This window comes from Callithrix jacchus, chromosome 11 (assembly GCF_049354715.1).
Source record: "Callithrix jacchus isolate 240 chromosome 11, calJac240_pri, whole genome shotgun sequence".
Classification (NCBI taxonomy): domain Eukaryota; kingdom Metazoa; phylum Chordata; class Mammalia; order Primates; family Cebidae; genus Callithrix; species Callithrix jacchus.
In genome coordinates, this window is record NC_133512.1 from 12,132,304 (window position 1) to 12,155,399 (window position 23,096).

The 23,096-nt window shown below is 50.8% G+C and overlaps 2 protein-coding genes and 1 long non-coding RNA gene across 21 annotated transcripts in view; all 3 read left to right on the forward strand.

Moving 5' to 3' along the window:
- UBE2D4 (ubiquitin conjugating enzyme E2 D4) overlaps positions 1–521 on the forward strand; it is a 29,093-nt gene extending 28,572 nt beyond the window's left edge. For all 16 annotated transcript variants that reach the window (XR_013523846.1, XR_013523848.1, XR_013523849.1 and 13 more), the window contains one exon: positions 80–521. Coding sequence is in view for 13 of the 16 variants with exons in the window: in XM_078342297.1 (XP_078198423.1) it covers positions 80–200 (121 nt within the window). In the remaining 3 variants the exon portion in view is untranslated. The remainder of the gene's footprint in view (positions 1–79) is intronic.
- Positions 522–3,263: 2,742 nt separating this feature from the next.
- Positions 3,264–5,241, forward strand: LOC144578324 (uncharacterized). Its single transcript, XR_013523854.1, has 2 exons — positions 3,264–3,739; positions 4,120–5,241. It is a non-coding gene; the product is annotated as an uncharacterized LOC144578324 (long non-coding RNA).
- Positions 5,242–6,457: 1,216 nt separating this feature from the next.
- Positions 6,458–22,733, forward strand: DBNL (drebrin like). Of its 4 annotated transcripts, none has more exons than XM_078342284.1 (13): positions 6,458–6,605; positions 12,304–12,359; positions 14,148–14,260; positions 15,172–15,246; positions 17,876–18,022; positions 18,610–18,687; positions 18,956–19,107; positions 19,256–19,307; positions 19,692–19,797; positions 20,185–20,280; positions 20,374–20,486; positions 20,879–20,984; positions 21,605–22,733. In XM_078342284.1, the coding sequence occupies exons 1-13, from the start codon at positions 6,523–6,525 to the stop codon at positions 21,742–21,744; spliced, it is 1,317 nt and encodes a 438-aa protein (XP_078198410.1). In that variant the 5' UTR covers positions 6,458–6,522; the 3' UTR covers positions 21,745–22,733. The 4 variants fall into 4 exon arrangements, with proteins under 4 accessions (XP_078198410.1, XP_078198412.1, XP_078198411.1 ...); XM_078342286.1 differs by having other exon boundaries at positions 19,716–19,797; XM_078342285.1 differs by having other exon boundaries at positions 19,259–19,307.
- The last annotated feature ends 363 nt before the right edge of the window (positions 22,734–23,096 follow it).

Genomic DNA, 23,096 nt, shown 5'->3' on the forward strand with positions numbered 1-23,096 from the left:
TCAAATGGTGCTGCTGCCCATGATGGTACCATACCAGGGCCTCAGCCTGGCCCCTTACCACATACCCTTTGCCTTTTAGAACTCAGTGCCATCCTGGGTGCCCAAGGCAGAGCAGGCTTTCCTCACACCCGTCCGCTGCAGAACCTCAGGAGTCTCCGCTCATCCTGGAGGGAATTGGGAACAGCGTCACTGGGAAGTGAAGGTCTAGCCCTGAGGCTTCCATCAGTCTCCTGCAGTTCCACGTGCTGGCATTTCTTCCCTCACACCAAGAAGCAGCAAGTGGAAAATTTCAGGATACAAAGCACATAACATCCCCTAAGAGATGACTATGTTTTTAGAAGCAAGAGCAAAATTATGAAACCTCTAGAGATTTGGGTTATGTTACTCCATTTGATGAGGATTCTCACTACCCCCTGCTCCTCCCACTACACTAAGTCCAAGGTGAGCCATTCACAGACAGAACACAAGGAGGGAGAGAGACTCTGAAATGTAAATAAAAATTCACTCATAATTCTAAATGATAATGGACATTTCAGTCTCTTTTTCTTCTAGGTAGAACAGAAGATACACACTTTAACAGTTATTCGGAGGCTTAAATTACAATCGCCTGTTGGGTGACTGGCTTTCTGTCTTAGCTTTCTGATGCAGCACAGAAAATTTTAAGATTTGCCTTTAAAGCTGTGAGCCTTGAGATTAGGTTAGCTAGGAAGAGGACAGAAAAGGGAGGGGATTATTCTACTAAAACTTCCAAAGAGGGAAGAAAATTGAGGAGCTTCAGATCTCCAAAGCCGAATTCAACCTGATTTTTCTAGGTTGCTTATAAAGCTGGTCTACCCCCCCAGGAAATGATGCTTGAATAAGAACAAGAGGTGAAGAAGCGGTAAAACTGTGACCAAATGTCCAGTTGAGGCCTTTGCAGGCTGATTGAAGGAAGTCTACAGACCTAACACCTGCAGTCAGCCAAAGATGGCTATGGGAGGTTGATTTCTCCCAGAAACTTCCAAGTTGTGGCTACAACTTAATTGCCAGATACTATCTCACTGAGGATACTGAGGTTATTGACATAATCACTTTCTTAGCAAAGGAAGAAGCACTTTGAACTTGGGCAGCATTCCCTTTGGGAGGGTCCATGTTTAGGATCCTCCTGTTACTATAAGGCCACTTTTGGGGTCCTATGGGTGTGGATCCATCTCACCAGAAAGGATTGCCTTTTTTTTTGGAGACAGAGTCTTTCTCTGTCTCCCAGGCTGGAGTGTAGTGGTGCGATCTTGGCTCACTGCTCCGCCTCCTGGGTTCAAGCAATTCTTTTGCCTCAGCATTCCGAGTAGCTGGAATTACAGGTGTGTGCCACCATGCTGGGCTAATTTTTGTATTTTTAGTGGAGACGGGGTTTCACCATGTTGGCCAGGCTGAATGAAGCTGAGATTTTGATCCACTATCAGAATCCAGAAAGATCCAGGAGTTCCAAGAACATGGCAATGAGTCAAAATCTTAGGATTAAGGGATTAAAATGTCAGTGCAAATTTCCAACCGACCAGGTAGCTAATAGCTGAGCAGTATATCAGCATGTTAGAATTCCACACTGCCTCACTGCAGCTGCTCAAGGATGGGTAGGTTTCTGTCTCTGAAATTCAGGAAAAAGCCTTAAGTGCCAGAGAAGGTGCTTCCAAGACTGCAGAATTCCCTTGATAGGGTTTGTCCCTGGTACCCAAAAGTGTAGAGAAGGGACCCTAAGATTAGCATAGAACCACTCATCTCTCCTCCCTTCCCCACCCCTTCTTCCCATGCTTCCATTCCCCATGGCTATCTCTTCGGACTGTGACACACACTTCCTCTCCAGCAGTGTCAGGAAAGGTCTGGATCTGTATTGAATCTAGCCATTATGGAGACTGTGGCTGCCAGCACCTGCAAGACAGCACCCTCATGCCATGCAGGCAGCAAGCCCATCCTGAGTAGCAGTCCTCCTAGAGGCTGCTCCCTCTTCACTGGTGAGAGGAAAAGGGACTTGTTCTCCCTTGACCTGTTTTCTGGTTTTCCTGTTCCCACCCTGGTCTTTGCCTGGTGACAGAGAAACTTTCTAAAAAACAAAAACAAAAAGCCATAAAAAAAAAAAAAATCTGCATGCCAAGCGCAGTGGCTCAGGCCTGTAATCCTAGCAATTTGGGAGGCCAAGGTGGGTGGATCACCTGAGGTCAGGAATTCAAGACCAGCCTGGCCAACATGGTGAAACCCCATCTTAAAAAAAAAAAAAAAAATCTGGAATCCACATCAGAAGTCAATGATTTCTTTAAAAATACATCTACTGGGCTGGGCGTGGTGGCTCCCACCTGTAATCCAAGCACTTTGGAGGCTAAGGCGGGCGGATCACCTGAGGTTGGGAGTTCAAGACTAGCCTGACCAACATGGTGAAATCCCTTCTTAAATAAATAAATAAAAAATACATCTACTTCCTTCCCGTCCTCATCTTCTCCCATCCCCCCAGACAGGTGTGTTTGCTGGTATCCAGCTACCTGTATCAGATCTCCTCTGGAAGGCAGGTGCTCAGCTGGGCTCCATGTTGGAGGGCAACAGCAGAGCCACTTGTAGCTGGCCTCTCACCCTGCTGCCCCCCAGCCCACCCACAATGGCTCAAAGGGCTGGTCTTCTGAGAAAGACTTGCAGCTAGCCTATTATCACAATCACTTTCCAGTTGTGTTAAGTGGTATCAAAGCATTGAGCAAGATGTGGTAGGAGGAAAAGAGAATTATAGAAAGAAAGCCTGCAAAAGTATAAAAGTCACTGATAGACTAGATACACAAATGAGAAAGAAATCAAGCGTTATCATCACGGAAAACCACCAAATCACAAAAGAGAAGAAAGGGACCAGGCATGGTGACTCATCCCTGTAATCTCCCACTTTGGAAGGCTGAGGTGAGAGAATTGCTTAAGGTCAAGAGTTTGAGACTAGCCAAGGCAATATAGTGAGACTCTGTCTCTTACTAAAAAAAGGAAAAGAAAAAAAATAGAAAGCAAATTTAAAAAGAAAAAAAAATTCAAGAGGAAAAAAGAAACAAATGACATACAAAACAATCAGAAACCAATTGACAAAATGATAGGAATAAGTTCTTACTCATCAATAACAACCTTGGATGTAAAGAGTTTAAACTTCTCAATTAAAATATATAGCCTTGCTTAGCCAGGCATGGTGGCACATGCCTGTAATCTCAGCTACTCACGAGGCTGAGGCAGGAGAATCACTTGAACCCTTGAGGTGGAGGTTTCAGTGAGCCAAGATTGTGCCACTGCACTTCAGCCTGGGCAACAGAGCAAGACTCTGTCTCCAAAAAAATACAATTAAATAAATAAATATATATACACACACGCACATACACACAGGTCACATCCTCTCCTCTTTAAAATCTATCAGGGATTCCATTACACCTAGAATAAAACCCAGAGGCTTTCCCTTGGCCTCTCCTTCTCCGTGTCCCATTTCTCAGACCAATTAGGCTGGCTCCTACCTGAAAACCCAGTCTCTGCTCCCGGGTGAGTTACTTCCTCTGAGGCTTTCCCTGGCCCATCAAGCTGAAACAGTTTTCCATACACTACAAGAGGAAGCAGAATCCTGATTCCTTAACCTTCTCGCCACCAGAGACGACTCCTCTTAGTCTTCTTTACATGAAGCCTGGTCACCTCACTGAGCTGATCTGATTCCAGAACACAGAGATCTGCTTCTTTGGCCTGTACAACCTGGTTTCAGGTAAGGGTATCTTCTCCTCAGGTTGACTAACATTTGAAAAGTGCTCCCAGACCTCTCAGGGCTTCCACCTGGGACTGGCAGCCAAGTGGGTCAAGGAACCTGACAATAGGAAGGTGATTAAATAGTAGTATCCCCAGAGGAAGAAGAGAAAAAAAGACATGCAAAGAGAAGAAAGTAGAAGAACCATAAGACTGATGGCCAAACTCCTTTAGAATATGGAGATTGGGGGCAGAGGGACTAGGAGCCAGAAAGTCACCTGAGGGCCTGGTCTGAAGGAAAAATAAGCAGAGATGTTACTGAAGTAAGGGGGGAGAAGATTGGAAATTAGGAGACCTGGAGAGCCCCTATTTATGCAAATTCACTTTTTCTGATGTAAACAGTAGTGAAGTCAAAGTAGAGAAGCAGGGAGACCTGCACTGTGGAAAAGAGAAAAGACTGAAAAGAAGATCCAGGATGAATTCAAGGAGGGGCGAAGGCTGCAGAATGGACTCCGGAAGAGAAGGGATATTTTGCCAGAACCTGAGACTTCTCTAGGCTGGGATGAAGTTATTGTTCTCTCAGAAATGTCAGAGCTTCTGCCTGTAAGAAAAGGGCTATGGTTCGAATGTGTCCACCAAAGTTCATGTCTTAGAGACTTATCTCCAATGTGATGGTGTTGAGTGGCAGGAGGTGGGAGGTGATTAGGCCCTCGTGAATGGATTGATGCCGTTATCTTAGGAGTGGGTTTGTTACCCATGGAGTGTGTCCAGGTTCTTGGTGTCCTGAAGAAAGAATTGAACAAAATGCACAAACATAGCGAGGAAAGAATGAAGTAACAAAAGCAGAGATTTATTGAAAATGAAGGTACACTCTACAGGGTGGGAGTGGCCTGAGCAAGTGGCTCAAGAGCCTGGTTACAGAATTTTCTGGGGTTTAAGTATCTTGTAGAGGTTTCCCATTGGTTACTTAGTGTACACCCTATGTAAATAAAGTAGTGGCTCACAATCAGTCTGATTGGTTGAGAGTGGGGACATCAGATGCTGAAGTGAAGTTAGAAAGTTACACCCTGCGCAAACTTCTGATTGATTGTGGAAAGGCTGAAGTGAAGTTACAAAGTTATACTACTATGCAAACGAAGACTTGGCCTATGACCAGCATAACTGGTTGTGGGAGGAGACCAATTAAAGGTACTTTCAATTTTTCATCTGCCATGCAGAAAAAGGTGGGGGCAGTCACAGAAGAAGTAGCCTCTAGTCCTTTTGTTACTTAGTCCTTAAGTTGGGGTTTTCCTTTTAATTTGGTTTTAGGTTAGTGTAAATCAGCGTTAGGTTCCCTGCTTCCAGCCCCTATTCTCCTGTTTATTATAAAAGAATGAGTTTGGCCCCTTTTTGTCTCTGTCTCATCCTCTTTGCCCTTTCACCACATTATGATGCAGCAAGAAGCCCCTCACCAGATACTAGTGCCATGATCTTGGACTTCATAGCCTCCAGAACTGTGAGGAAATAAATTTCTGTTCTATGTAATTACATAGGCCGTTGTACTTTGTTATAGCAGCACGAAAAAAACAAGACAACGAGCAACAATGATGTGAACAGAAAGAACGTAGACATAACAAATGAACATTTTTGTCCAAATTAGGTCCACAAGACTTTATCTGTACCATCCAGACCCAAACACCTTAAGATTTTTGTAGTTCATTTGGTAGTAAAAACTGACCTTAATTGCCATGAGGATATTTAGAGTCTTATATTCCACTTAGCTGATTATTCACACATATCACAGCAAAAGTATGAACACGTCTGATTACCATTTCCTGCTCCAGATTCTGTGATAAGGGCTTACAGAGTATACAGGATATGAATGGTATAACTTCTGAAATCTTAGATTGACTTCCAAAGCACATGTGGGCTTAAGGGACTATGGATTTGTATTTTATGGAGGTAGGAGAGTTGTTCTCCATGGCAGTGAAAGAAGCTGTGAGCTGCCTTGGGCTTTGGCATATTTCCCTATCACGCAGGTAAGAAGCTAGTTCAGTCAGTGTAGAGTTGGCAGATTTATGGATGGAAAAAACTGGTGCTCCCTGGAGGAGGGAAGCAGGTTGAGGAATTACTGACACCTTCTAGGGGTGATGATCCCAGATGTGCTGGTGAAGCACAGACGGGTTCTCTTCATGCCTCCACTACCCTGGCCTCGACCAAACTGCAGAGGGAGAAACTCAGGTGAGAGTGAGAAAGCACAAAGACACTTTCAGTTAGGTTTGTATCGGTGTGACTGTCACTTAGCACTCATTTATTCGTGTATTCATACATTTATGCATGTTTAATTCATAGATCAAACTGGAGGGTCCACAAACAGGCTGAAGATCTCGTCTGGAGGGAGACTGCAGTGAACCCAAGATCTCTCAAGCGCATTGACATAAGAAGTATTAGAAAAGAATGAGCACAGTGCTGTGAGAGCAGCTACCAGGGGGCTGAACTGGGTCCCCTCCGCCAGGCTTCCGAGTCGAGCCCCCGGCTGGGTGGGACCAGAAGACGAGCTAGGCCTCGCCCAGGATCCCTCCCTGAGGACAAGCGGAAGGCAGCGTACTCTCTTTTCCCTCTTGTCCTTCAGCGTTCGCGGGACCCGGATGCTAGATCAGCCGTCCAGGCGCCCAGCTAGGACCCGCGGATGCAGCGGGCCCCATCCATTTCCGCTTCCGGCCGTGGGGCGGGGGTTTCCGGTTGTCGGAGGCGAGGCTTCACTGCTGTCAAGGGGCGGTACGGCCCGGAAGCTGCAGCGGCGGCGCGGAGACAGCCGGGCGGGCCATGGCGGCGAATCTAAGCCGGAACGGGCCGGCGCTGCAGGAGGCCTACGTGCGGGTGGTCACCGAGAAGTCCCCAACCGACTGGTGGGCGGCGAGGCGGGCCGGGGTCGGGCCAGGGGCTGCCACGGGGGTGGGTCTGTCTGGGGCGAGCCGGGGACGCGGGAGGAGCCGGAGCTCCAGCGCGGAGTGGCGCCGCCGCAGGTAGCCGGGGGCTTACCTGTCTCTCCCCTCCACGCCGCAGCGGGAATGCTATCTCACCCTCGTCACCCCTTGCTCCGCCGATTGTGGACAGGTTAAACCCGGCTTGGGGGGCCCCAGTGAGTCTGCCCCTCCCCCTGCCACTCGCCACCCAGTGTGGGCTCCGCGGGCTTCCATGTTGGATCCTCGGCCTGATTGTGCTTGCTATCTTCGCCAGGCTCTTCTTTCCAGCCCTGGGACTTCCCTGGAAAAGGGGGTCCTGCACAGCCCTCCCTAAGAAGGCGGAAGCCATGTCCTGTTTCTTGCAAACGCTGTGTTCAGGGATGGGCGGTTGAGACCGGTTTGGCTGCCGGGCTGGGAACGTGAGCCTTGCTCTGGGGGCTTCAGATGAGGAGCTCGGGGATCTGGGCTCTTGGTTCTTTGTGAACGTGGACTTCAGAACTTCGTTTCTCCAGAAAGTGTACTCTTTCCTGTGCCTGAGCCATGGGAAGATGTACGAAAGTAGGAGGCTTGCTATCTATTTGGGAAAAGGTCCCATTTTCCCTCCGCCACCCAAGATATCCTCACTTTCCCCTTTACTTAATTGTTTTTAGTGACCGGTTTTGGGAAATTCCAGTTCTGAGAAATATGCTGAGTACGGTGGGCTAAGGTGACCAACTTTGGGGAATAGAAACTGGGCACTGGAGGCTGAGTCGTGGAGGGGCCACCCTGTGGTCAGCACTGAGGCCCTCCCGACTGAGTCTTCCTCTTGTGTGGGAGCCATCTCCACTTTTATAAGTGCTTTCTCATCTCCTCTGCACTTCCCTAGTGCCCAGCACAGAGCGGCTTTTATACAGTGTACTGTGGTGGTACTGATGATGATGTAGCTTTGCCTTTTCCTCAGCCCCGGGCCATTAGGGGAAGAGCTTTAGAACACCAGTTGCTTGGGTCTGTAGGGTCTCTGTAGACTCATCCAGGTCTGGGTTCCCTGGATGGCACTTGTGCCAAACAGCACCTCTTCTGTTTGGGAGGCATCTAAAGAAGGGTGTCTCATCACTTCCTTGGTAGGGTTTTCTGCCTGCTTTATAATCCCTCAGAAAATTTACCCACATGTCATCACTTGTTTTTCTAAGGAGAGCCCCTAGATGTCAGCCCCGTTTTGCCTCTCTCCAATCCCTGTTCGTGTTTCTCCTAGACCTCTCCTGGTACTTCAGACCCAGTCAAAGGTAGCTCTGCGGTGAGCGCTCCATTTTCATGTCCGCATGATACCATTTGACTTTAGAACCCAGACGAATCTTTGCCCCTCTCCAGCCCCGCCCAATTAAAGATTTTGCTTCTCTACATGCTCTTGATCATTCTGTTTACCCTTGCAACTTACCTAGGAGCCTCCTGGCCCTCCTGATCAATTTCCCTTCTAGGTCTGTCTTCATCATTAGTCTTCTCAGGAACCATCACTGGTTTGGGATGATGCCTCACAGCCCCTCTGAAGAGGGGCTTCCATAGCCTTTCTTTGGGCTGCTTACCAGAGCTGTCTGCTACCGCTCCTGGCCTCACATTTAAACCCACCCCATCTACTCTCTGTCCCTCATGAAGGTTATGGAGCCTCCTCTTTGCCCTCACAAAGTCAGAACCTACCAGCTTGTAAGATTTGAGGAAGAGGCACGTAACTGAAAGTGCCTTTGTGCATGAAGAACCTGTCACTGGACTCATCTGCCCAGACAGCCCCCCTGCCCCCTCCCTACCTCCAGGCTCCTGCAGCACTATAGGTTGTGTCACTCAGCAGCGTAAGCCACTGGCCTCCACCCTCATTGTCACAGCCATTAAGGTAGTTACTCAGCAGATACTGTGTGGCATATTCCCGCACACTGCGGAAAAATATCTGGACCATGTCACTTCCGTGCCTGTAACTCTGCAGCGGCTTCCTGTTGCACATTAAATAAAGCCTAGACTCCTTGCTCTGCTGATGACCCAGAACCTGCCACCTCTCCCATTTACCACACTGTGGCCACACCTGTTTGTCACCACTCTGGCTTTATTTCTCTTCCTCAAACTTACAAGCTGGTTCCTCTTTAGGATCCTTGCTCTGCTGCGTCCTCTGCGTAGAGCACACTTCTTCCACATGGCCCCAGGTGGCTCCCCAGCCTTCACTTCTTGGCTGCTCTGAGATTGCCTTCTCACAGAGGCCGTCCTTGACTCCTAGCTTCCTGTCTGTAGGCACTTTTCCCCCTCTTTCTGTTTGACTTCCTTCAGAGACATACCCACACAACATATGCTGGAAATCCTTAGGACTTTTCTTGTCGCCTTCATCTCTTGCTAGAAGGGGTGGGGTGGGCCTTCTCTTTGTCCTTGGTGCCTGAGGCACAGTTGTTATGTGTAGCAGATGCTTAGATGAAGGGTAGACTGAGAGTCGTACAGAAAAGGTGGTAGAGAGATCAGAGGAAGAAGAGGTGGTCTCTAATTTGGTGGGTCATGAGAGGTTTCACACACACAGTGGTGGCACTGGGGAGGCCATAGAGACTGGGGAGCCGCCATGACATCAGCTCTCCGTCTTGGATCTTATTGTTCTCACCCAGTTCATGTTTCACCCCCTGCACCTGCTTCACTCTCTGTTAGTACATTAGTGTTGGGTGTGTGGTTTTTTTTCGTTAGAGAGTAAGTTCCATGGGAGGACCTTTTAGGGATTGTTCATAGCTTCATTCCTGTCACTAGTAAGCAGTAGGCTCTGGGTTATTTTTCAGTTATTATTAACTGAAAATAAGGTTACTTATTTTCAGAAGGAATGATTGAATTAGAAGATGCTTGATACTCCATATTCCTTGCTGTTCAGAGGCCAGTGCACCATGTTTTTTCATGTTGATTTGAAACTTCCTTTGCCCTTCTTTCAAAGGGCCTCTGAAGTGGGAAAGAACCTCTGAACTGGGAACATTCTTATTTTATTATTACTTTGTTGCCTGGGCTGGAGTGCAATGGCGAGATCTTGGCTCACTGCAAACTCTGCCTCCCAGGTTCAAACGATTCTCCTGCTTCAGCCTCCCGAGTAGCTGGGATTATAGGTGTCTGCCACCATGCCTGGCTAACTTTTTGGATTTTTAGTAGAGACTGGGTTTTATTACGATAGCCAGGCTGTTCTTGAACTCCTGACCTGGTGATCTGCCTGCCTTGGCTTCCCAAAGTGCAGGGATTCCCAAAGTGCAGTGAGCCACCATGCCTGGCAGCTGGGAACATTCTTAGAGGTGGCCTGGGGTAGAGGGGAATGAAATCAGAGAGGTAGGTGGCAGGCATTGAGCTTGGTTCTTATTAGCTGCTGAGTCCCCCCTCTTTTTTTGAGAGGAGTTTCGCTCTTGTTTTCCAGGCTGGAGTGCAGTGGCATGATCTTAGTTCACTGCAGCCTCCCAGGTTCAAGTGATTCTCCTGCCTCAGCCTCCCTAGTAGCTGGGATCACAGGTGTGCACCACCATGCCTGGCTAATTGTGTATTTTTAATAGAGACAAGGTTTCTCATGTTGGCCAGGATGGTCTCAAACTCCTGACCTCAGTGGATCTGCCCACCTTGGCCTCCTAAAATGCTGGGATTACAAGCGTGAGCCACCACAGCTGGCTGAGTCCCTTCTTGCAAGAGCTGGGTTGAGCTGCCATCTTCTCTTCCCTGCTGCTTGTGTCAGCTCGCTGTCTTCTGGCAGCCAGGACTCTGACCATCAAGAGGAATGGGCTTTTTTCCTCCAGGGAGTTCCACCAGCTCTTGCTGGCAGTGTGCCATCTCTCAAATCTTTCTCTTGTTTCTCTGTGGTCTTTTCTCTAGTTCCTTTTCTCTGAGGTTTCTCGTTCAGTGTTTCTGTCCTGCTGTATTCCGTCTCCTTGCCCGTTAAGCAGTGGCTCTTTCCTGGTGGCCTGTTTCTTCCCTACCAACCATATCTACCGGGCCTGGGTCTAATTTCTTCCATCTTTCTCAGACATAAGCATTTCTACCCAGTGGCATTGGCAAAGCCCTAGGGAAGCCAAGTTGAAGCTGATTTGGTTCCTGTCCGACTGGAGCTTCTGTATGGCCCACCTCAGCAGGCGTGTGCTTTAGAGGCTGGGGAGATGACACACACCGGACTGGGTTTTGCCGTTGGCTTGCAGTTCAGTGGGTCAGTGCTCCCAACCCATGTCCAGCAACCCTGCTGGGGATGTTGAGTTGCTGCAAGGTTTGTGCTAATAGCTGGTTTTAAGTGTACTACAGGGAACCCCTCACACACATTACTTTTTACAGAGAACACTTCTTTCCTCTGGGGCACAAGTTTATAAACCAGAATGAATCTTTTCCAGAGTTTTTTTTTTTTTTTTTTTTTAAGAGTTGGAGTTTTGCCCTGTTGCCTGGGCTGGAGTACAATGGCATCATCATGGCTCACTGCAGCTTCAACCTCCCAGGCTTAAGCAGTCCTCCCACCTCAGCCTCCCAGATAGTTGGGACTACAGGCATGTGCCACAATCCCTGGCTGATTTTTATTTTTGGTAGAGACGGGGTCCTACCATGTTGCCAAGATTGGTCTCAAACTCCTGGGCTCATGCGATCTTCTTGCCTCAGCCTCCATGCCTGGCCCAGAGTTCTTATGAATAATTAATCTTACAAGAAAAGAAAGCCGCCGGGCGCGGTGGCTCATGCCTATAATCCCAGCACTTTGGGAGGCCGAGGTGGGTGGATCACGAGGTCAAGAGATCGAGACCATCCTGGTCAACAAGGTGAAACCCCGTCTCAACTAAAAATACAAAAATTAGCTGGCCATGGTGGTGCGCGCCTGTAGTCCTAGCTACTCGGGAGGCTGAGGCAGGAGAATTGCTTGAACCCAGGAGGCGGAGGTTGCAGTGAGCCGAGATCGTGCCATTGCACTCCAGTCTGGGTAACAACAGCAAAACTCCGTCTCAAAAAAAAAAAAAAAGTCATGTCCCCATGTTACCCACGGAGAGATAAGGATCTGCTAGATAGAAAACTTGCTCATGGGGACCTGTCCGTGAAGGCCTTGGCAGGTTCATGGTTTTAACTGTGATTTCATGTTGTGGCATTGCCTTTCGGTTTCCGATGAACACAACCTGCAGAAGTGTGTGTTTACCAAAGAGTCTCAAGCCTGGAAGGACCTGCTACCCTACCCGCCAGGCTTCACTGGAGCCAGGGCAGACATGCACAGGAGTGGTGGGCAGCCTTCTAAGGGGTCCAGTGCGTGTATTCTCCAACTTGCTTCTCCTTTTGGGTGCTCTGGGTTCAGGAATATGTATGTTTTGTCTCTTCAAATCCATATACCTGGTGGCCAGGTGAGTATTTGACACATGACTGTATAGCAGTCATTGCGAAACTCCACAGCTCATGTTTTCCTCACAGTGGATGTGTGCTCCCCGCACCCCATGGTAAGTCAGGCCAGCATCATCCCAGCTACAGAGCTGAGAAGTCTGCGTAGTTGCCTACTGAGGACCTGCCTAGCGGGTCAGAGCAAATCGAGAACAGTCCCGTGTCTGCTCACAGTGTTACTGTCAGCCCAAGCTCTTTGGGGTATAGTGAGAAGCCATGGTAGGTGCGGTGTGGAGAGACGGAACCCAAGATGCTAGCCACAGAACTCACTTGTGTTTCATTTCAGGGCTCTCTTTACCTATGAAGGCAATAGCAATGACATCCGTGTGGCTGGCACAGGGGGTGAGTATAACTCCAAATGGACTTGGGGACACCAGGAGGTAGGGGGTGAGGTATGCAAAGGAGAGAGGATTGTGACCATCAGCAGTGCATTTCAGCTGGCATTTCAGCTTTTGCACAGGAAGAAGGGGACTCTTATCACACCGGTGGCCTCTGCCAGTAGCTCAACACCTTCCTCCACTGAGGGTGGGAAGTGGGTTGGAGCCTGCCTCCTGCAGACCCACCCCGCATTAACTCCATTGGGGGTTCCCTGGCCCCCTGATCAGGACATGAGCTGGCAGGACTCAGGGCCAGAGCACTCAGCTGTTTTAGTCCTCCAAGCCACATGGTGTTTCCAGTGCTCACTGGCAACTTCTGGCAGGCTTTAACTTTCAGATATGTGTAAATGAAAACACTCCTCCTCGGCTCTCCTCCCTTTAGGGTGCAGGGGAGTGCTTTCTCTGTGTCTTCTTTGGGAGAGCTGAGTGGGAAACAGGCTGACTCTCTCCAGCTTGTGGGCAGCCTGCGTCCGGGGAGCTGCAGCGGGAAGCTTACCGGTCCCAGAACTGGTGCTGGTGGAGAGAAGGTCCACAGACACGTCCTCTTCTCCCTTTGTCCCGTCCTGGTCTCGTGCCGAGTGCTTGCAGGGACCCCCATCCTCACTGGGAGAGGCAGTATCACTACAGATAGTCACAGGAGAGGCTCTAGGGGTCTCTACAGGAAGGACAGACTCTTGGCCAGCATAGGGCAGAGGTTGTCAGGATAGGCTGGGTCAGAGTGTGACCTGTGGGCCCCCAGCTGACATCCCTGACTGCCCTTCCTCCAGAACTTACCTGACCCCTTCCTCTGTCCTGAGCTGGACACGGCTTCATCTTTCAATGAGTGCTCAGAGTGTGTTTGCCACGGTTTGGTGGCTGTTGTTGGTAGAAAGTCCCTTCCTTTCACAACCTTTTTAGGAGGTGTACTCTTTCTAGAAGGATCACCATTGAACAGTAGACATGTGGTGTAGCAGATGACTGGGAGTTGCAGGGATCAGCAACTCAGGTTTCCTATCATCATCCCCAGTGGCACAGGACAGGGCTCTGCCACAAACTCGACAAGTTGCTGTCCCCAGAGTGGGGACTCATGACCGCCTCCACGCACAGAGCCCTGTAGCTAAAACACCTCATCAGCTCCTCCTCCTTATAACCTGGGAAAGCTTGTGGGGGCTAAGCCTCAGTGGCAGGGGAGAATGGTTTAGAGCTGCCCACTCCTGTTCCCCCGCTGCTCCCATCACCCTCTCCTGTCTGAGAGTCTGTGAGGGCTGAGCTGGTTATACCACTGCAGGGCTTTCCATCTGGTCTCGCCGTCTGGGCGGCCCTGGAGCCTGAGCAGACACAGATGTAGGGAGGGGTGACTCCACAGGCCCTGCTATTCAGGTCCCCTTTGCAAGGTTGAGGCAACAATAAAATTTTGACATAGAGATCCTCCATTTGGAAGTCTGGTGACTAGTTTGCCGTGGAAATGACCGTTTTTCTTTCCAGAATTACCTCTGGATTTAGAGAAGTGGTTTTTAAATGAGTGTGGGTAAAAAAAATTACCTGAGATGCTTGTCAGAATTGCAGACTCCTGGGTCCCACCCAGCTCTCCTCAGTCGGTTTAGTGGGGGTGGTGCCCAGGACTCTGATTTTAAACATACCCCTAGAAAGATTCTGATACAGGTAAGGGTGAGAAGCCCTGGTTTAAAGGCAGCTTGGCTTCCCTTCCTGGTGGGACCGGGGCCAGCAGGGAATGTCAGGACCACCGCTTACCTTCCTTGTGATTCTGCTGCAGAGGGTGGTCTGGAGGAGATGGTGGAGGAGCTCAACAGCGGGAAGGTGATGTACGCCTTCTGCAGAGTGAAGGACCCCAACTCTGGACTACCCAAATTTGTCCTCATCAACTGGGTATGTAGAGCCCGTTTCATCTAGGTGTGACCCAGGAAACCCCATGGTCTTCTTTCCTGTTTTGTCTTGATGTCAGGAACAGAGTGTTTTACTGGCATGACTCAGTAGATCAACAGAACAGCCCTGAGCTGGTGCATGAGCAGAGTAGTTGATAGAGTCATTGTGGTCCAAGGAATAACTGGCTTTGCTATGCAGAATTCACCCTCCAAGCCTAGAGTTCTTTCTGCAGAATGGAGTGAAAGCATTCCCAGGGAGTCCTTGTCCCCTCCTCTTGAGGGTGGTTGTTCTGATGGAGTAGAGAGCCTGAGGGAGTGTTTAGGAGCCTGGGAGTGCAGGGACAGGGCCTCTGATCCCTTGGTGGAGATCAAGAAGACTTATAAAGACCAGGCGCAGTGGCTCACGCCTGTAATCCTAGCACTTTGCAAGGCTGAGGTGGGTAGATTGCCTGAGCTCAGGAGTTCGAGACTAGCCTGGGCAACGTGGTGAAACCCCGTCTCTACTAAAATACAAAAAATTAGCCGGGCATGGCAGCATGCGCCTATAGTCCCAGCTACTTGGGAGGCTGAGACAGGAGAATTGCTTGAACCTGGGAGGCGGAGGTTGCAGTAAGCCGAGATCGTGCCACTGCATTCCAGCCTGGGTGAGAGAGTGAGACTCTGTCTCCAAAAACAAAAACCAAAAGCTCATGAAACCCCCTCTACAGCAGAAGCCAGTAGCCATCCTGCTCAGAGAGTGTGCATGAGCCCCTTGGAGGCATGGGAACTTACTGTGTGACACAATCAGAAGAATAGGTTCTGCTTTGGGTGTTTCAGTTTTCTCTTTTCTGAGACACAGGGTAGATACTGGGTTTCCAGGGGAGGGAAGTGGCTTTGTGGGAGGCCTGGGTCATTCTGGGTATACTTGTGTTGCAGACAGGCGAGGGTGTGAACGATGTGCGGAAAGGAGCCTGCGCCAGCCACGTCAGCACCATGGCCAACTTCCTGAAGGTGAGGCCAGGCAAGGCCTGCTCCTGGGAACAGGCCTCACAGGCTTGAGTTCTTCCAGGTTCCTGGGTGCAAGCGAGCGGGAATCAGAACTGGAGTTGGGAGTGTGCTCGTGACTAATGCTCTCTGCCTGCCCTTCAGGGCATCACCAAAGGCTGCTTCACTCTCTATCAGCAAGTGCATGGGAGGTCAGGATGTGGCCAGAGCCAGCTACAGGCTGGCCTCCGTGGGGCAGGGTGAAGGATCATGATGGAGCTGGTACAGTGGGAAGGCTGGGCCCTGGTTCTGTTTTGATTTATGATCCCTCTAAACAGCTTAGTAATACTGTCAGGATTTGGAGGAAGGGGAGAGTGCTCACCACCATAGCACGCACATGCCCTTTGATGCATTCCTTTCCAGCCCATTTCTACATGGATTCATGTCAGTCCCACAATAGAACCTTTTTAAATTTTAAAAAATATTTGTAGCAAAAGCATTTATTGGTTACTTGTCAGGTAACTTTTTGCATTTCTCTGGTTGCATTTCTTTTGGCAAAGGAGATTCAGAATTTTGATATCTGGTTCCACCGACATTTCTTCAGCTATACCTCAGTTTCCATCTAGGAGCTGATAAGAGAATTCCCAGCTTATCGAGTATACAGGTTGGAGTATCCTTTACCTGAAATGCTTAGGACCAAAAATGTTGTGGATTTTTTCCGATTTTGGAATATTTGCATTATATACTTACCAGTTCAGCATCCAAAATCCGAAATTCTCCAGAATCTGAAATGTTTTGAGTGCCGACATGATGCTTGAAGGAAATGTTCATTGGAGCAGTTTGGATTTCAGAATTTTAGCTTAGGGATGCTCAACCTGTATCGCAACACACTTTTCTTTGTGTTGGGAACATTACAGTTTTTCTCTTCTAGCTAATTTGAACACAAATTATTGTTAACTATAATTTCCCGCTGGGTGTGGTGGCTCATGCCTGTAATCCCAACACTTTGGGAGACTGAGGCAGGCGGATCACCTGAGGTTGGGAGTTTGAGACCAGCCTGACCGACACGGAGAAACCCCGTCTCTACTAAAAATACAAAAAATTAGCCAAGCATGGTGGCACATGCCTGTAATCCCAACTACTCGGGAGGCTGAGGTAGGAGAATCACTTAAACCTGGAACACAGAAGTTGGGCTGAGCCGAAATCGTGTCATTGTACTCCAACCTGGACAACAAAGGCAAAATTCCGTCTCAAAACAAACAAACAAACAAACAAACAAACTATTGAATACTAGAATTTATTCCTTCTACTTAACTGTATTTTTGTATCTGTTAAGCAACTTCTCTTCATTTTCTCTCCCCCATGCCCTTCACAGCCCCTGGTAACCACCATTCTCTCTCCCTCCAGGATACCCACTCTTTTAGTTCCCATCTATGAGTGAGAACAGACAATACTTGTCTTCTGTGCCTGGCTTATTTCCCTTAACATAATGACCTCCAGTTCCATCCATGTTGCTGCAAGTGACAGGATGTCATTCTGTTTCATGGCTGAATAATATTCCTTCATGTTTATATACTACATGTTCTTTACCCTTTTATCCACTGATGGACATTTAGGTTGATTCCATATTTTGGCTGTTGTTAATAGTGCAGAACACCAGAGTTGGATATATCCCCAGCAGTGGGATTGCTAGATCATATGGTAGTTATATTTTTAGTAGAACGAAAATACTGTTTTAAAAACGATACAGTTGGCTGTGCGCGGTGGCTCATGCCTATAATCCCAGCGCTTTGGGAGGCCAAGGCAGGTGGATCACCTGAGGTCAGGAGTTCTGAGACCAGCTGGCCAACATGATGAAACTCCATCTCTACTAAAAAAAAAATTCAATTAGCCAGGTGTGGTGGCAGGCACCTGTAATCCCAGCTACTCAGGAGGCTGAGGCAGAAGAATCTCTTGAACCCAGGAGGTGGAGGTTGCAGTGAGCCGAGATTGTGCCACTACACTCCAGCCTGGGCGACAGAGTGAGACTCTGTCTCAAAAAAACTGAAAAACAAAAAAACATGCTGTTTTTATAATGGCTGTACTACTTTACATTCCTTTAAGTGTATGGACTTATTTCTGGGTGCTCTGTTAGTTTCCATTGTTCTATGTCTGTGTTTATGCCAGTACCATGCTATTTTGATTACTATGGCTTTGTAGTTTAATTTTAAATCAGGTAGCATGAAGCCTCCAACTTTATTCTTTTTGCTTAGGATTGCTTTAGTTATTCAGGGTCTTTTGTGGTTTCCAGATGGCATTTAAAATTAGTTTTCACTGATTAGAAGGAAGGCCTTTAATGCAAATCATGCCTGGGCCATCTACTGATATGCAGCAGGGAATATATACAGCTATAGAAGGAACTACTGGATAGCATGTGGAGGGCGAGGGTCTCACATGAGCTGGGGCAAGTGTGAAGGGTTTGCTCCAAGTTGGTTTGTTCCAGCCCTTGAGGGGAACTTGTGTCTCGGTTCTCAGCAGCCAGACAGGCACCTTCTGGTTTCCTGATTCCAGTCCTGTGTGGTGTAGGGGTGGCCTGTGCTGTGTGGACTGACAGGAGTTTGCCACATTTTCTCCCGGGCTTGCAAAGCCTTTTTTTCAAGTGCTGCTCCCGCTGCAGGGGGCCCACGTGACCATCAACGCACGGGCCGAGGAGGATGTGGAGCCTGAATGCATCATGGAGAAGGTGGCCAAGGCTTCAGGTGCCAACTACAGCTTTCACAAAGAGAGTGGCCGCTTCCAGGACACGGGGCCCCAGGCCCCAGTGGTGAGTGCTGCCTGTCCATCGCCAGCCCTTTTGTTGCTCAGGCCCTGAGGGCAGGGGGCCAAGAGTGTGCACTTTCCAGCTCCCAGGCTGGCTGGGCACTTGCCTGCCTAGTTTCTGCAGATGGTCAGCCATGAGCTGTGGTGGGTGTCCACTGATTAGATGAGCAGGAGTAGCCCTCTGACCTTGCCTGGGGATTGGACTAGCTGTTCCAGAGCCCTCATCTGGAGCCCACCCTGTGCGGTCAGAATGGAGACTCTGCAGGATGCATGGCTGTGATAGTCTGGCGCCCTCAAGATCATGACACTGGCACATCCTTTCTTTCCCTGGCCCCCATCCATGAGGACCAGAGACCCATCCAGTGTATGGGATTGAGCCTACCCCTTGGGGTAGTGTCCTGGGCTTCTTTCAGGTCATCTTGGTGTGTGTCTCCTTGAGGGTCACTGGGCAGCACTCTGTTGCCACTGCTGGGTCCAGTCCTGGCAGCCCTCACCTGTGCTGTTGCGAGTTTAGTGAATTCTCTCCTCTGGTGCCTGTGGGCCTGGGCTTCCACCTGGGTTCAGGTTTCTAATGAGTGCTGTCCCCTACAGGGCTCTGTATACCAGAAGACCAATGCTGTGTCTGAGATTAAAAGGGTTGGTAAAGACAGCTTCTGGGCCAAAGCAGAGGTGAGTGCTTCCCCGGGTGTGCCAGGCACGTGGGAGTGTTCTGCTTGCTGTGGCTCAGCTTTCCTCGCAAGTGAGCTCGTGCAGCATCTGCTCTCCTTGGTGCCCATTACAGATGATCACACTGAGGCTCGGGTAGGTTAAGGCACAAGGCTAATGAGTGACTGGCTCTGTTGCCCGCCTTTGGCTCTGTGCCTAAAGCCCAGTCGTGGACAGGGGATGAGGCTAAAGTGTTAGCACGGGGCTTAGTGGGCAGTGGCTCTCCCCACAGAAGGAGGAAGAGAACCGTCGGCTGGAGGAAAAGCGGCGGGCTGAGGAGGTGCAGCGGCAGCTGGAGCAGGAGCGCCGGGAGCGTGAGCTGCGTGAGGCTGCACGCCGGGAGCAGCGCTATCAGGAGCAGGGTGGCGAGGCCAGCCCCCAGAGGTGAGACAGAGGTGGGGGCTAAACTGGGGAACCCACCCCGGGGCATTGCCGGGCACCTGCTCCATCCCACGGATGCGAGGAGGACTGAGCAGTGTGGCGTGAGAGTCTGTGGCTGTGCCTCAGCTGTGCCCCACCCGGCCCTTCCCAGCAGGACATGGGAGCAGCAGCAAGAAGTGGTTTCAAGGAACCGAGATGAGCAGGTAAGATGGGGTGCTCTACTTGTTTTGGCCTGTCCTGACCACACACAGAAGTCCCTGATCTCAGACTGAGGGCCTACCCCAGACCTGGGCAGAGGCCACCCTGCTCTCAGCTAGGGCAGGTTGACATCTGGCCACCTCAAGAGAGGAAAGCCAAGGGTAGAAGCTTCTGGCATGGACTGCACCTGGTCCTGGGGGAGTCCCTGTGAACCTCTTGGCTTCTGTATTTTCCTTCATTTTTTAAAATTACTTTTTATTTTTAAATGACTTTTCACCTGAGGACATGTTTTGCCTCTTGGCCCCACGCTTACCTTTGAGGGGCTACCTGGCCAATAGCTAGAGCAGCTGTGATCTGGGGAGAAGCGGTGAAAGTTTCTCCCACTGCAGGGGACGACATGTGCTTCCCTGCAGGAGTCTGCTGTGCACCCACGGGAGATTTTCAAGCAAAAGGAGAGGGCCATGTCCACCACCTCCATCTCCAGTCCTCAGCCGGGTGAGACCTCCCTCTAGGCCTGGCCACAAGGCATCAGCAGGCTGAGGGGGAGCCTGGGGTCCTATGTGGGCTCCCCTGAGGCTAGTGACAGATGTATCAGTGACAGGGATGAGTGAGTGAGGAGGAGGCACACTTGGGGCCCTTGACCTCATCAGTGACTACGCTGGTCACCAGTTTGGCCTCCAAAAGATACTGGGCTGCACTGTCTACCAGGTCACCACATAACACATAGTCCTGGGGTGTCTGTTCTGCACTAGCCAGGGCAAGCTCCTTGAGACTGCCTTGAGTACACCAGGTTGGAGTGTGGAGGGTGGGTCGTGTTTGTGTGTGTGCTTCAGCAGGTGGTGTTTCTAAAGTGATGTTGTGTGTGTTTACCTGGGTTTGCAGGCAAGCTGAGGAGCCCCTTCCTGCAAAAGCAGCTCACCCAACCAGAGACCCACTTCAGCAGAGAGCCAGCTGCCACCGTCTCAAGGCCCAGGGCAGGCAAGGCGCTTGTCACTCCATGGGGACCCTGGAGGACAGTAATGGAGGAGGGGGATGTGTGGGAGTGAGAACCTACTGTGTTCCCTGGTGCAGATCTCCATGAGGAGCTGGTGCCCAGCACTCCTGCATGTCTGGTGCAGGCAGAAGAGGAGGCTGTGTATGAGGAGCCCCCGGAGCAGGAGACCTTCTACGAGGAGCCCCCGCTGGTAGGTTTCTGCAGTGGGGCTGGGGCCAGGAAGGGGCTGCACACTCAGGAACACTTATCACGGGGCGCCTGAATTTTCTGGGGCATGCTCCCCAGATCCCAGGTTTTAAAGCACATGCATTTTTGGAGCAGCCCTGTGCTATAAATTGTCAGAGCAAGCACCAGCCTGTAGGAGGTGCTGGGTGGGGAGAGGGCCTTGTGGCCCATGGCTGGGGTATTTGTGCACCGTCCTGTGGCTTCTGTACTCTGGTAGGGTGGGGACAGCAGCAGCCCTCCAGCCTGTAGACTGCCTGCCCTCTGCGTACTCCCAGCTTGAACTGAGCCACGTGGGACAGAGCAGCAATTGGGTGTAAGGGCTGAGTCTCGGGTAACACCTTTGTCATCCCTGGGCAGGTGCAGCAGCAAGGTGCCGGCTCTGAGCACACTGACCACCACATGCAGGGCCAGGGGCTCAGTGGGCAAGGGCTCTGTGCTCGTGCCCTGTATGACTATCAGGCAGGTAAGGTGCCCTGGCCTGGCTGGCATGGACCACAAGGTCCTGAGGTTAGGAGACAAGAGGGTCTGGGGTTTTATGGGAGGATGGCTCCAGGGGGTGTCAGGAAGAGAAGACAGGAGGGTGGGCGGTGTGTTTAGAGGTAGAAGCACCTCTGGAGTGGGGGTGACTGTGGCACTGGAGTGTCTTGCACAGCCCAGGCCTCCCCATGTGCTCCTTGTAGCTACTTGCTGGCCGCTGATGTGAATCCCGGTTGCCATCCTTGTCATAGAACATGGGGTCTGAACAGGGAGGTGGGCCAGGCCTGGATGCTGGTTCCTCAGGCATCCCTGGGTGGAGGCCTTGGGGAATGGGGCAGAGGCTCCCCACGGAGCAGGCTGGTAGGTGTCTAGCCTTTTTCAGGAATGCTCTGTAGGAGGGTGTGCCCTGGGGGTGTGGTCACCAGAGCTGCTTTGGGACAGGGTGCAATGTTGGCCACAGCTTAGCAGGGTAGCAGAGGTGTTTCTGCGGGGGAACCAGAGCTGCAGTGAGCTGTGCTGCAGGAGCGTGGGGCTGCTGTGGGCTCCCTGAGCAGGTGGGATGTGGGGGGAGCCCCTGATGTGCATCTGGGCTCGTCTTCTTTGCAGCTGACGACACAGAGATCTCCTTTGACCCGGAGAACCTCATCACGGGCATTGAGGTGATCGACGAAGGCTGGTGGCGTGGCTATGGGCCGGATGGCCACTTTGGCATGTTCCCTGCCAACTACGTGGAGCTCATTGAGTGAGGCCGGGGCATGTCTTGCCTTTTCCCTCTCAGACCTGGCTTCCTTCTTGCTGGAAGAAGAGGCCTGGGAGTTAGCATTCTTCCAGGAATGGGAACCCCAGTGAGGAAGGGGCCTCAGGGCTCCCTCTGGCTTGGCAGACTCTGCCTGTCACCCCAAATGCAGCAATGACCTGGGATTCCCAGACATCCTTCCTGCATCCTCCCAACCCTCCCAGAGAGCTTGGCTCTTGCCCCTGACAGGATATTGAGCCAAGCTCCACCTGTGGCTAGCCCTCTGGTGACCTCTGAGTGGCCACTACCAAGCTGGGGGGACGGGTCCTGAGCAGGGCCATCTGGGAGGCTCTGGCTGCCTTCTGCATTTATTTGCCTTTTTCTTTTTCTCTTGCTTCTAAGGGGTGGTGGCCGCCACAGTTTAGAATGACCCTTGGGAACAACGAACTTAGAGAATCGTTTTTAACGGAGTTTGTGACCAAAGTCAGAGTGGATCATGGTTTGGCAGCAGGGAGGTTGTCTTGTCGGAGCCTGCTCTGTGCTCCCCACTCCATGTCTCTGTCCCTCTGCCTGGGCTATGGGAATGGCCAAGCTCCCACCCTGGGTATTGAAAACAGCAGACACAGCGTGTTCCTCCACGTGGCTCACTCGATGCCTGCTGGCTCCAGTGTGTTCCTCAACTGATTCTGACTTCAGGAACAGTAACACAGAGTGGCCTTGGCCTGTCGTCTTCCCCTGTTTTCTGTCCCAGTTCATCCATGTCTCTGAAGAACAAATATGCTTTTGGACCATGAATTGCCAGTTTGGTCTACACAGGCTCACAGTTGTGACCCGCCCTGCCGTAGCCTGAAGGCTCCTATGTGGGAACAGCCCCCACTCCCCTCCGCCCTGCCTGCCGGGTGTCTGCCTCTGCTCTGTCTGGGGTGAGCACCCTCACCCTGAGATTGCAGCTGATGATCAGCCACCAGGAAGAGGCATAAATGTTAAGATGGGACTGAAGTTGGAGCCTTCCTGCCTTCCATTTTCTCTGGGAGAGGCCAAGGTCTGCCCTGCTCTGCACCTCAGGGACCCTCTGCCTACATGGGATGGCATGCTGTGTGTGGTGTGAGGTACCTGGCACCCACAGAGCATCCAGGGAATTAGGTTCCTCTGGGCCCCAGGGCTGCTAGGCAGACATGCTTGACTCGCAGTGTCACCTGCTGGTGCCTGGGGTGAAGGCTGCATGGAGCCCAACCCTGCTCCCGGCCTTCCTGTGCTTTCCCCTTTTTGCCAGGGCTTCCTGGTGCCTCTCCCATGAAGAGTGAACTTCCTCTTCACTCCCATGGAAGACCCAGGTTTGGGCTATTGCCAGCCTTGAGGCCC

What these genes read in the sequence shown, in the direction of transcription:
- DBNL (XM_078342284.1), top strand. Translation starts at nt 6,523, where the DNA reads ATGGCGGCGAATCTAAGCCGGAACGGGCCGGCGCTGCAGGAGGCCTAC. An exon ending in GAGAAGTCCCCAACCGACTG is followed by an intron (nt 6,606 to 12,303) that starts GTGGGCGGCGAG and finishes GTTTCATTTCAG; the next exon opens with GGCTCTCTTTACCTATGAAG. An exon ending in CCGTGTGGCTGGCACAGGGG is followed by an intron (nt 12,360 to 14,147) that starts GTGAGTATAACT and finishes ATTCTGCTGCAG; the next exon opens with AGGGTGGTCTGGAGGAGATG.